Source organism: Triticum aestivum, chromosome 3B (assembly GCF_018294505.1).
Source record: "Triticum aestivum cultivar Chinese Spring chromosome 3B, IWGSC CS RefSeq v2.1, whole genome shotgun sequence".
Taxonomy (NCBI): Eukaryota; Viridiplantae; Streptophyta; class Magnoliopsida; order Poales; family Poaceae; genus Triticum; species Triticum aestivum.
This window is the reverse complement of record NC_057801.1, coordinates 429,238,687-429,252,077: the sequence shown is the minus strand read 5'-3', so window position 1 is coordinate 429,252,077 and position 13,391 is coordinate 429,238,687. Positions and strand designations below refer to the sequence as shown.

The 13,391-nt window shown below is 46.9% G+C and overlaps 1 protein-coding gene across 1 annotated transcript; it reads left to right on the top strand.

Annotated features, from left to right (window-relative positions):
* Nucleotides 1–10,085: 10,085 nt before the first annotated feature.
* On the top strand, nt 10,086–11,892 carry LOC123065460 (putative pectinesterase 11). Its single transcript, XM_044488732.1, has 5 exons — nt 10,086–10,578; nt 10,670–10,832; nt 10,921–11,109; nt 11,238–11,479; nt 11,571–11,892. Exons 1-5 carry the CDS (start codon nt 10,298–10,300, stop codon nt 11,728–11,730), a joined length of 1,035 nt encoding a protein of 344 aa, XP_044344667.1. The 5' UTR covers nt 10,086–10,297; the 3' UTR covers nt 11,731–11,892.
* The last annotated feature ends 1,499 nt before the right edge of the window (nt 11,893–13,391 follow it).

Here is a 13,391-nt window from a genome sequence, read left to right as displayed (position 1 = left end):
CCTATCATCATACCACTGGGGCGCATACGACCCGTCCCTCGGAAGGGGAGAAGGCACTCGACAGTGGTTGTCACGGGCATACTCACGGTCAAACTCTCCATGAGCTCTTCCTAGGTGCCGATCTCGGCGGTGATCACGATCTTCATGTCGCAAAGGCGACCCAGGACTGTGTGCCGACTGAACTGTATCTGCCCTTACTGACCTGATGTGGATCCTGTTCCGCGATTGGGAAATGGCGGAGTTCAGCTCTCCTGCTGCTCGGAGCAGCGTTCTGATATGTTCCAAGCCCCTTCCAGCCTCTGAACAGGATGGCTGAATAGACTCTGCTATACGCGCAATAGTTGGAAGATTGTGGATCAGAGTGCGGAATACCTCAGGTTTAGGCAGAAACAATTGTCGTGGACGTCGACTGGACTCGGAGATCAGTCGACGAGCACGTTCGTTGAGAGAATGTTGGAGATTCTCCAAACGAGCACGCTCCGCCGGTGTGGCCAGGCGCGCAGCCTCCAAGGCCCGAGCCTCGGCGGTTTCCCCGATGATGGGGGTCTGGAGGGCCTCCACGTTGTGGTGGTGTAGCTCTTCCCTCTGCTGCGAGTTGAGAGGTTGGGGCTCGTACTCCTCGTGGCCGAATGAAGGACCATCGCCACCACCGTTGCCGCCGCTGCAGCGAAACCCAGGCGGGCTGTGACGAGAGTCGACCACGAGAACTTCTGCAGCGGGGTCACAGCTCCCGCTCTCGGAAAACATACCTGCAGAGCCAGTCGGCAGGTCAACTGGACCGCAGTGAAATTCGTCGGGCTCGATTGCCGCGACTTGGGGGTGGTCGTCTTGCGAGCCACCGCATGCTTCACCCACCGTTGGAGCCACGACTGACCAGATCACTTGCGACGGCATCTAGCAGAGTGAGAAGGCGAGGCGAGGACAGACCGATATAGGGTCGACGGTTGCCGAAGGAGGACGCCGCAAGTACTCGCGTGGAAGTGCAACGATCCGCGGATAGGGAGAGCCTTGACATCGAGGGGGGCTTCCTGGAGCCAGGCGGAGTCGTCGACGACAAAAGTGAGCACACTGAGTCGGAGCTCGCGTCCCATGACCAAACCACCGCCGGAAACCATGTTGATGAAGATTGGAGAAAACGCAACCTCGCCGGAAGTTGCAAAGACGCTTTGCCCCACGGTGGGCGCCAATTGTCATGGTAGTAAGTCTGACAGTAAGAATAGGGGGTACGTATGAGGAGGCAAGGCCCTAGCTACAGCGAGGTTGTACACATGAGTTTACGAGTTCAGGCCCCTCTCGGAGGAGGTAAAAGCCCTACGCCTCGGTGCCCTGAGGCGGTCGACTGTAATATGGGTGTGTGTTACAAGGGGTGCGAACCCTTGTCCCAGAGGAGGGGGTTGGCTTATATAGAGTGCGCCAGGACCCCAGCCATCCTCCGTTATAGGGGTTCAATGTACATTAAGATAGGACGTTACTGGTAACGCCAGCTATAAAGTGTTATCAATGGTCTTTAAGACTACGAAGTGAACGCCTGACCGTTGTCATCCTGAGTGACCCTAAGCCTTCTGTACTTCGAGTGGTTTCCTGTATGGTCGAATGACTCCATCCAGGTCGAGTGAAATTGGGGGTATCCGAGTGAGGTGACTAGTCGAGTGGATTGCACTCGATGGCTTCAGTTGATACTTCCTGTTGTGCTTTGAATGTCTTTGCTTCTAGGGTAGTGACCTTGGGTAGGGCGTAGAGTTCAGGCCTATGACCCTACCCTAGGTCTATGGCATCATCAAAGACCTCGATAAAGCTGTTTACATATTGGGCACGAAGATCTATAGAGATAGATCAAGACGCTTGATAAGATCTTTCAGCGAGTACATACATTGACAAGATTTTGAAGTAGTTCAAAATGGAACAGTCAAAGAAGGAGTTCTTGCCTATGTTGCAAGGTGTAAAGTTGAGTAAGACTCAAAACTCGACCACAACAGAAAATAGAAAGAGAATGAAAGTCATTCCCTATGCCTTAGCCATAGTTTCTATAAAGTATGCTATGTTGTGTACCAGACCTATTGTGTACCTATCATGAGTTTGGCAAGGGGGTACGATAGTGATCCAGGAGTGGATCACTGGACAACGGTCAAAATTATCCTTAGTTACCTAAAAGGACTAAGGAAATATTTCTTGGTTATGGAGGTGATAAAGAGTTCATCATAAAGAGTTACGTCGATGCAAGCTTTTACACCGATCGTGATGACTCCGAGTCTCAATCTGGATACATATTGAAAGTGGGAGCAATTAGCTAGAGTAGCTCCATGCAGAGCATTGTAGACATAGAAAATTTGCAAACTACATACAGCTCTGAACGTGGCAGACCCGTTGACTAAACTTCTCTCACAAGCAAAACATGATCACTCCTTAGTACTCTTTGGGTGTTAATCACATAGCGATGTGACCTAGATTATTGACTCTAGTAAACCCTTTGGGTGTTAATCACATACAAATGTGAACTATTGGTGTTAAATCACATGGCGATGTGAACTAGATTATTGGCTGTAGTCCAAGTGGGAGACTGAAGAAAATATGCCCTAGAGGCAGAGGCAATAATAAAGTTGTTATTTTATATTTCCTTATGTCATGATAAGTGTTTATTATTCATGCTAGAATTGTATTAACCGGAAACTTGATACATGTGTGAATACATAGACAAAACACCGTGTCCCTAGTATGCCTCTACTAGACTAGCTCGTTAATCAAAGATGGTTAAGTTTCCTAGCCATATACATATGTTGTCATTTGATGAATGGGATCACATCATTAGGAGAATGATGTGATGGACAAGACCCATCCATTAGGTTAGCATAATGATCATTCAGTTTTATTGTACTGCTTTCATGTCAAATACATATTCCTCCGACTATGAGATTATGCAACTCCCAAACACCGGAGGAATGCCTTGTGTGCTATCAAACGTCACAATGTAACTGGGTGATTATAAAGATGCTCTACAGGTATCTCCGAAGGTGTTTGTTGGGTTGGCATAGATCAAGATTAGGATTTGTCACTCCGAGTATCGGAGAGGTATCTCTGGACCCTCTCGGTAATGCACATCATATGAAGCCTTGCAAGCAATGTGACTAATGAGTTAGTTGCGGGATGATGCATTACAGAACGAGCAAAGAGACTTGCTGGTAACGAGATTGAACTAGGTATGAAGATACCGACGTCCGAATCTCGGGCAAGTAACATACCGATGACAAAGGGAATAATGTATGTGGACATAGCGCTTCGACCGATAAAGATCTTCGTAGAATATGTGGGAACCAATATGAGCATCCAGGTTCCGCTATTGGTTATCAACCGGAGAGGTGTCTCGGTCATGTCTACATAGTTCTCGAACCAGTAGGGTCCGCACGCTTAACGTTCGATGACGATATGTATTATATGAGTTATGTGTTTTGGTGACCGAAGGTTGTTTGGAGTCCCGGATGAGATCGTGGACATGACGAGGTGTCTCGAGATGGTCGAGAGGTAAAGATTGATGTATTGGAAGGTAGTATTCGGACACCGAAAAGGTTCTGGAGTGCATCGGGTACATACCGGAGTACCAGAGGGGTTACCGGAACCCCCCGGGGAAAGATATGGGCCATAGGAGGGAGGCTATCCAGCCCACAAGGAGCTGGCCTACCACCCACAAGGGAGGAGGCCGAATTGGACTAGGTAAGGGGGCGCCGCCCCCCTTTCCTTCTCCTACTCCCTCTCCTTCCCCCTTTCCCCGTCCAGTAAAAGGAAGGGGGGGGAATCCAACTAGGAGTCCAAGTGGGACTCCTTCCCACTTGGGGCGCGCCTAGGCCGGCCTCCTCTCCCTCCCTCGTTTATATACGAGGCGGGGGCGCCCCTAGAAGACACACTAATTGCTCCAAGCCGTGTGCGGCGCCCCCCTCCATAGTTTACGCTTCTGGTCATATTCTCGCGGTACTTAGGCGAAGCCTTGCGCGGATCACATCACCATCACCGTCACCCACGCCGTCATGCTGACGGAACTCATCTAGTCCTTGACCCTCTACTGGATCAAGAGCTCGAGGGGCGTCATTGCGCTGAACGTGTGTAAAACTCGGAGGTGCCGTACGTTCGATACTCGATCGGTCAGAACGAGAAGACGTTCGACTACATGAACCGCGTTGAGAAAATGCATCTGCTTTCGGTCTACGAGGGTACGTGGACACACTCTCCCCCTCTCGTTGTTATGCATCTCCTAGATTGATCTTGCGTGAGCGTAGGAATTTTATTGAAATTGCATGCTACGTTCCCAACAAATTATGTGATATGCAAAAGAAAAGAGATGTGAATAATGATATTGTTAAGTTGAAATTATTTATTTTCTCGCTAAGAGACCGTTCTAAAACTTGGTTTTTATCCTTGCCTCAAATTTATATTGATTCATGGGATAAATATAAGGATGCTTTTATAGCCAAGTATTTTCCTCCCGCTAAAATTATTTCTATTAGAAATCAAATCATGAATTTTAAGCAACTTGAGCAAGAATATGTTGCACAATCTTGGGAGATAATGAAAGTAATGATTAAAAATCGCCCCACTCATGGTTTAATCTTATAGATCATTATGCAAAATTTCTATGCGGGGCTAAACTTTGTTTCGAGAAATCTTCTAGACTCTGCTGCAGGAGGTACTTTTAAGAGAATTACATTGGGAGAGGCTACAAAGCTTCTTGATAATATGAAGAAAAATTATTCTTAATGGCACACCAAACAAGCTCCAACTGGTAAGAAGGTAAACTCTGTCGAAGAAACTACTACTTTCAATGATAAAACAGATGCTCTTATGAATATGCTTACTAGCAAAAATGCTGAAGTTGATCCTAATGATGTGCCACTATCTACTTTGGTTGAGCAAAATAATGATGTTATTGATGTGAATTTTGTCGCTAGAAATAATTTCAACAATAATGCTTATAGAGGGAATTTTAATGCTAGATTGTGTCCTAGAAATTCCTCTAATAATTATGGTAATTCATGTGATGATGATGATGATGATGATGATGATGATGATAATAATAATAATTAATAGGGTACCTACTGAACCTGAGAACAACATTAAAGAATTTATTAGTTCTCAAAAGATTTTCAATGCTGTGGTAGAAGAAAACCTACATAAAGTTGGGGGGCGGGGGGCGCTCAGCTCGTGGGGAAGAGGATGTGGACGACCGGTCTACGACTACAACATTAAAAAGGGTGTTGTGGGGGGCCTTGGTGGCCGATAGGCGGGCCCACCTCATGCGTGCAGCTTAAATGTGGGCGGTGGGAAGTGGTTGGGCGGCGGCATGCGGGACCGGGGCGGACGACGAGAAGCCGCGTGCGCGTCCTTTCATTGTTCAATTTGGCACAAATCCACCATAGATTTTCTCTAGATTTGGGTTGAGATGGACACAATGTGGACAAGATTTGGTCTTGCCCTCGCTCATTGGGCCGTCCCATTTATCGTTTTGACCAAAACGGATTGAGACGGACGAAACAGGGTCGCTCGTTGGAGTTCGCCTAATAAGTAGAATAGATAGATGCAATGAAATGCATCTTGTAAAAAAGCTTCTTTTGAAAAAAAACTATTCATAACATCATTGCAGCACAAAGAAGATAAGGGCACCTCCAAAGCGGACCCTCAAATCACCCGCATCCGTCCGCAACATGCTGTTCGGGCACAGTTTGCCATCCAACACAGTACCCATCGGCCTGCAGAGCAGTCTAGACGTCTGTTTTTCGGCAAACTGAAATCAAACAAGGGGAGCTTTGCAAGAGTCCGGATATCCTCGTCCGGATATCCTCGTGTCTAATCAAATGCCACCACACGCCCTTCTCTCTCCCTTCGGATGATGGAAGGCTGGCAATTAGCATTGGCGTTTGGTGAAAGCTACTCCATCTATTTTGGAACGGAAGGTGTACTAATTAGCATTGCATTTAGCGAAAGGTTTGCCTAACAAAGCATGCATTTGGCGGAAGGTTCACTAATTTGGCCAGCCCACTTAATCGGAGCATATGGATGGAAGCATCTAATTAGCACGCACACTAATTAGCACTGAACGGCCGAAGCTACTACTAATTAGCATGCATTGTTTCATTTTTTTCCTTAGTCATGGAAGTATTTGGCGGAAGCAAACTTAATCAGGCAAGTTTTTGCAGAAGCAAACTTTAATCCATGCAAGTATTTGACCGTTGCGGAAGCTACTAATTGGCGAAAGGTTTGCCCTAGCAAAGCATGCATTTGGCGGAAGGTTCACTAATTTGGCCGGACCGCTTAATCAAAACATATATTAGGTGGAAGTTTCTATTCCCTCCGTTCCTAAATATAAGTTTTTGTAGAGATTTCAATAAAAACTACATACGGATGTATATAAACATATTTTAGAGCGTGGATTTACTTATTTTGCTCCGTATATAGTCGCATTAAAATCTTTTAAAAGACTTATATTTAGGAACAGAGAAGTAATTAGCATGCACACTAATTAGCACTGGATGGCGGAAGCTACTAATTACTCGCTCTGTAAATTAATACTCCCTCTATCCAAAAATACTTGTCGGAAAAATGAGTGTACCTAGATGTATTTTAGTTCTAAATACACTCATTTTTATCCATTTCTCCGACAAGTATTTCCGGACGAAGGGAGTATAAGAGTGTTATCACTATTTTAGTGATGAAAGTATTTGGTGGAAGCAAACTTAATCATCCAAGTGTTTCGCGGAAGCAAACTTTAATCCATGCATGCAAGTATTTGACCTTTGGCGGAAGCTACTAAGTAATTACACATGTTTTAGCGAAAGCCTTTCTTCGTGCTTGGTGGAGGCTACTAATCCATGGATTAGTACCATAATGAGTCATACATATTTCGCAGAAGATGTTAATAGCGGCGGACATTTTCGGCAACGGTTGGGTGGCCGGCTCCCGCATCAATGTCCACGGACTGGTCCCCGGTCCGCGAACGGATACAATGTCTGGTTTGCGGGTCAGTGTTGGAGTTGCCCTGAGAAGCAATAAAACTTACATCCTTGTCTCTAGACCATCTAGCGATAATTACATGCACTGGGCGAGTCAAAGGCATGCCGCCGCCATAACTCCTTCCTCACCAGAACAGGACAACTTTGTTGTAGTAGACAGTTAGGAAATCGTCGTGCTCTTGCCCCAAGGAACCAGCAAACCGGAACAACAACCGTCGTCGATGAAGAAAAGCATAGATCGAAAGGACCCAACCTATAAACACAAAACTCAGACGAACAAAAGCCTGATTCAAGCAGATCTACCGAAGAAAAACATCGACTGTATCCCGCGAGATTCGTCGGGGATACACCTCCTCACACCCTCCAAATTCCATCAACACGTTATTTGGGACGTGGCTAGATGGGATTGACGTAGTAACAACGAGACATATCCGTGTATGAGTATGTGCTTTACTATGGGCAATTTGAAACTGCAGAAACGATTTGGTTTTTAACAGAACAACAAATATTCATTTCTTGCAGGTTGTCTTCAGGGCCACTACACTCATCCGTATATGGTCGCTGCTCACTCCGACGGAGGCCAGAGAGCATTTGGTTACTGGATCTATCCGATGGAAGACGGTAACTCGGGCTATCTTCAACCGGTTTGGATGGCGATCATGTAATAGGATAGGCGTTTAGTTTCCTATCTTTTTTTTGCCTGCCGATTGTGGCTGTCCTGTTTTTGCTTTCGTGCTCTATGTTGAGCATTTTTTCCTTTGTTTGAGACTACGAGACTTTTGTTGGACCTTTTGCTTATTAATAATTTGGCCGTATGCATCTTTCTGATGCAGAGGCCGGGGCAAACCCCCTCGTCGCAGATACACCTTCTCACGCCCTCCGGCCACGCTTGACGCACTGCCGGGACGGAGGCTAAGCATGAAAAAAACTCTAAAGGAACTAAAAAACACCTAATAACGAAGCAGGAGCTCTCACACCAACAAGATTCGGGATCCATCGCGTCTACATGGCCCTAAGGACACATGATACGAGGCAAATCGGGCGCAACACCGGATGAGGAGGGGGGGAGGGGAGAGGGAGTCTAGCGTGGGTGTCGCTCATGGGAGGAGCAACGAGGAAACGTTTCGTGGCTTGTAAGGGGTTATATGTGGTACTGAGGGTGATATTTGCTAGATTCCTATAAACAAAGCAATTCGTGCTATTTTTTTTCTTTTGGCTAGAGAACAAAGCAATCACAACATAATTATTATTATTTTGCGAAAAAACTTCCAATCTATTCATCTTCAATCATGGCAGTACAACGAATACCAGAAATAAAAATTACATCCAGATTCGTAGACCATCTAGCGACGACTACAAGCACCGAAGCAAGCCGAAGGCGCGCCGCCGTCATCGCCCCTCTATCACCGGAGCCGGGCACAACTTGTTATAGTAGACAGTCGGGAAGTCGTCGTGCTAAGGCCCCATAGGACCAGCACCCCAGAACAGCAACCGCCGCCGATGAAAAATAACGTAGATCGGAAGGATCCAAACCAAAGACACACGAACGTAGACGAACAACGACGAGATCCGAGCAAATCCACCAAAGATAGATCTGCCGGAGACACACCTCCACACGCCCACCAACGATGCTAGACGCACTGCCGGAACGGGGGCTAAGCGGGGAGACCTTTATTCCATCTTCAGGGAGCCACTGCCGTCTCGCCTTTCTGAGTAGGACACAAACCCTAACAAGATTGAAAAAAAACGACTAAAAACAGAGCCCTCCCGCCAGCCCTTGCCAGTATCCACCGCGCCTCCATGGCCCTAGGGCCACCGGAGACGAGGCGGACCTGCGCCGGCGCCGGCGAGAGGCACAAACCCGAACTTTCTTTCTTGGAGGAGGAGGAGGAGGTGGATGAGGAGCCCTGCATAATCACAACATAACTACTTCCACCATCACAAATGAAATAAAAATGTAAATAATACAATAAAGTAAAAAATGAAACCTCATAAACAAATCAACTATGGAAACCAGAAACAAATTTAAGTAGTCATGTCACATGAACCCTTACAAATATCTTAAGCTCTGGCCAAACGGTTCCTCTCAAATTAAGTTGCCTTATTGCTAGACCACCACCCGCATTCATTTTCGGCTGTTGGTAGCCAATATAGTTTGAAGACAAATATGGATGCGTGCACCAATCCTTGCTGAGGCAGTGGGATTATCTCAATTTTGAAGAAAAGTAAATACGGTTTGCTTGACTATACTAATAAGTTTGCAGCTTTGCTGTCCAGACGTCCACTGCCAGCTGCCAGCCTTTCCTGCTTGTGATAAACAACAAATTAAAGATTGTACAAGTGCGCGCAGTGCATGAAGGTGGCACGGTAGTGCAGTCTCAAACCGGAAATCCTTCGTCAGAAAGCTTGTCATCTTTCCCTCCCTTGATGGATTTCTTAATACTATGTGTTTTGGGTCTTCGCTGATGGTGACGAACAATAATTAAGAGTAAATTATGTGGCCTCTCAGCAGCCATTTTGTCAGGGGAAGCACGGTGACAGCCGGTCGTCGACGAGCAGTCATGCATGAGCTTGTAACTTGTAAGCAGCCTAGTGAGATTTTTTGTTCTCTGTGTGAGCCGTTGCGTTCGATCTCTATTGGTTTGACCATCAAAAAATGAATGAAGAAGAAAACTAAATTTGGGACCTGGCAAATAAAAGGTGAATCTCGCTGACCATCTCCCGTTCAATCTAACAGTGCAGTGCAGCATATAACAAGATTACTAAGATCATCAACCATGAGATATCCAAAGTTCAATTCATCGTCAAATTTATTTCCCATACACCATGATTAGATGGAGTGCATGAACGATGCACACCCTAGGGGCAGTCTGAAACTGGTCAGATAGTTTGTTAGCTTTCCTTGAAAGGATTTCTTCAGCTCTTGGAGCTGTCCTTCACATGTGTCGATGGTTATGGAAAACAATGTGCCATCTAAGCAAAACTAGTTCATGTATAGGAGAAAGCAAACACCCTTTTCTTCTCTTCCAGGTCAGCAATGAGCAATTATCTTACGTGATTTCTTTTCTGAAGATAAGGCTAAAGTCACCAACCACATTTAGGACAACTGTTTATGTGCATCTCTACTTGTGAGACATTCACGAGCCGATTTCTCGTGATGGAGGGGTTTTCTTTGTTCCAAAGTTACTGAAAGACCACAAAAAGGATCACATGAGAGTGAGCTTGCACCGATCCGCTGATGCACCCTCCACTCCACATATACTATAAAGCCATCCGCCTGCAACGAACGCGATCAGCGTGCCTTGATGTTGAATCATCGGGGGATGTTAAATCGCGTCAACTCGGCGGCCAGGGTCGCCATACTGCTGGCTCTGCTCTGCTTTTGCTCTGCCACCTCTTCCTACTCTTTCCCCGACGACACGGCCTGTGCCCGTGCCAGTGGCATGGCGATGCCGGGTCCGGGTAATCTCCTCACGGTCGACCAATCCGGCAAAGGCGATTACAGGAAGATCCACGAGGCGATCGCCGCCGCCCCCGCGAACAGCTCCGCCCGCACTGTCATCCTGATCAAGCCCGGAATCTACAGGCAAGTACCGCAAATGACCATTACCTTCTGAATTCTGAATTCTGATACGTGGTGTGGTGCATGCCTGATCGCCTGGAATCTGTCGTTGCAGGGAGAAGATCGTCGTCCCCGTGGACAAGCCCAACATAACACTTTTCGGCACGAGCGCCAACACGACCGTGATCACCTGGAACGAGCGCTGGGTATCCAGCGACACTTCCCCTACCGTGTCCGTTCTGGCCTCCGACTTCGTCGCCAGCCGCTTAACGTTCCGGGTAAGTCTGCCATCCATAGTTCGTGATTGCAAAGAAAGAGCGAGACGCGGGTGCTGACAGTTTCTTGCTAATTTTCTCGGGGTTTTAGAACACGTTGGGGACCAGCGCTCCGGCCATTGCGGCGAGAGTCATGGGAGACAGGGCGGCGTTCTACGGGTGCAGCTTCTCGTCGTTCCAAGACACGCTCCTCGACGATAACGGGCGCCATTACTACTGCGGGTGCTACATCGAAGGTGGCACCGACTTCATCTGCGGGAACGGCCGGGCTCTCTTTGAAGTAAGTACATGTTCACCCTTCTCACCAGCAAACCCGTGCGCATAGATGATAGATCATACGTACTTACCCCGTACGTACGAGAGGTTGCTGCCAAGTGCCAAGATCAACTAACAATGGTTCGTGTGCAGAAATGCCACCTGCACTCCACCTCGCCCAACGGCGGCGCGTTCACGGCGCAGAAGCGGGCGTCCGAGTTGAACCACACCGGATACAGCTTCGTCAGGTGCAAGCTGACCGGCGTCGGGGTCAGCACCTCCATCCTGGGGCGTCCATGGGAGCCCTACTCCCGCGTCGTGTTCGCTCTCACCTACATGTCCGCAGCGGTGAGCCCTCGAGGCTGGGATGACTGGAACCACACCGCCAACCAGAGGTAAACTTAGTCTTACTCCGCTGCCATTTTCCCGCCAAAGGAAGACCAATATATGACGCGCTTTGGCCTGGGTTTGCAACTTTGCATGCAGGACGGCGTTCTACGGGCAGTACCAATGCTACGGCCAAGGGGCGAAAACTGATGGTAGGGTTAAGTGGGCTCGCAACCTCTCGCCAATCGAAGCAGCCCCCTTCATGACCAAGGCCTGGATCGGTGGGCAGCAGTGGCTTCCGAAGCAGCCCCCTTCATGACCAAAAGGCTTGGATCGGTGGACAGCAGTGGCTTCCACAGAAAACAGTCGGTGGTGCGGGTTGTCATATATACTTGACACATATCAGTGTTATTAGTGTTTTCATTTGAAGGATACAAGTTAAAGGAAAATACGTGGATGAATCCGGGAACATATGACCTCACTTTCGAAAACACATTTCTAAATGCCAAAAAATTCTGAAAAAATGTTGCACGCATATATTTTCATGTTCTATGTGCGCGCAGAAAGTTTCGTAAAAAAACTACTTTTTATTTGGCCCGTGCAAAAAAAAACAGAAAATGTGTCATTGAACTTTATTTAGAAGCACTGGAATTTGTCTTCTCTGCGGAGGCAAAATAAAAAGACATTTTTCCGCAAAATGTTGTGCTGCACACATATTTTTTTGTGAACATGTTCACGTGAAATTTCATTTTGATTTCTTTTACATTTTAAAACATGGTTAAATGCATTTTTTAAAAGCGATTTCATATGTACCCGAGTTCAGGGCGTGCCTTCTCAGAAGTTAACAGTTCTGTTTTAAAGGCCGAAAGTTTTTTTTTCACGGGGAGGAAAATTAGTAAGTTCATCAAAAGTCTGAATTGATGTAAATAGACGAACAATATCTTCTAAATCACTAAGCTTCCTAGGGGTAAAACTCCTAGGAAGCGATTGAGGCTACTGATTCATTTTGTCATTTCCATTTCGATCCCCTCGCATGTCCTTACATAGGTGTATATATGTCATTGACTCGCTTTTCCCATCTTTTACCCTCGCCTCGCACGGTCTCAAGCACTCTAGATATACCAAATGCCACACACCTGATAGCATTCCCCACAATTGCCAGGGTGTAGATCGTTGAACTCATGGAATCAAGAGTGTACATGAGTGATACAGAGGAAGGGGGAGAGTTAGCTTGAGGAAGAAGCTCTATAGGAGGAGTATAAGAGTTTAGTGGATACAAATGATCTTGAATGTGCTGCATAAACACATCTAATAACTATAAAAGCTACGACGCTCGGCTTGAATACAACTAGACCAGCGAATGACCCAATAGAAGATAGGAGCGATAGCACTCCCCTCTCCATGAAATGCAGCTTGGCCTCAAGTTGTAGGGATTTCAGAGAGCATGCTAGACCATTCACATGTTGTCATGGATACGGGAAGACTCCTCCACACAATCTTGTACTACTTGCGAGTGCACCCTCCGAATTTGACCAGCAGTGATTCCAGCACCTGAGCGGGTTTAGTCGAGTGTACCAGCTTTTGAGCATAGTTTAACTCTTCCTGGGATGCTGAGATAATGTAGATTCAAGAAGTTGTAGACGATAGGCAACCCCTCTCACCCGTTCCAAGACCTGAAAAGGCCCAAAATACCTGAACCCCAATTTGTGATGGTCCGTCGAGCCACCAATTGTTCCATGTACGAATAGAGCTTTAGAAAGACCCAGTCACCTGCTCGAAACACATGTTTAGATCGGTGTTTGTCTTCTAGGGTCTTCATCCATTGTGGAGCTCTCAACATATGGTCTCTAATTATGGTTGCCATTGCATTCCGTTTAGCTACCCAAGTTGCAAGGTCGTTGGGTGTGGAGGATTGAAGATTGGCAACACCCAAATACGAGGTTCATACCCGTTGATCATATAATACACTGGGGGTGGCTC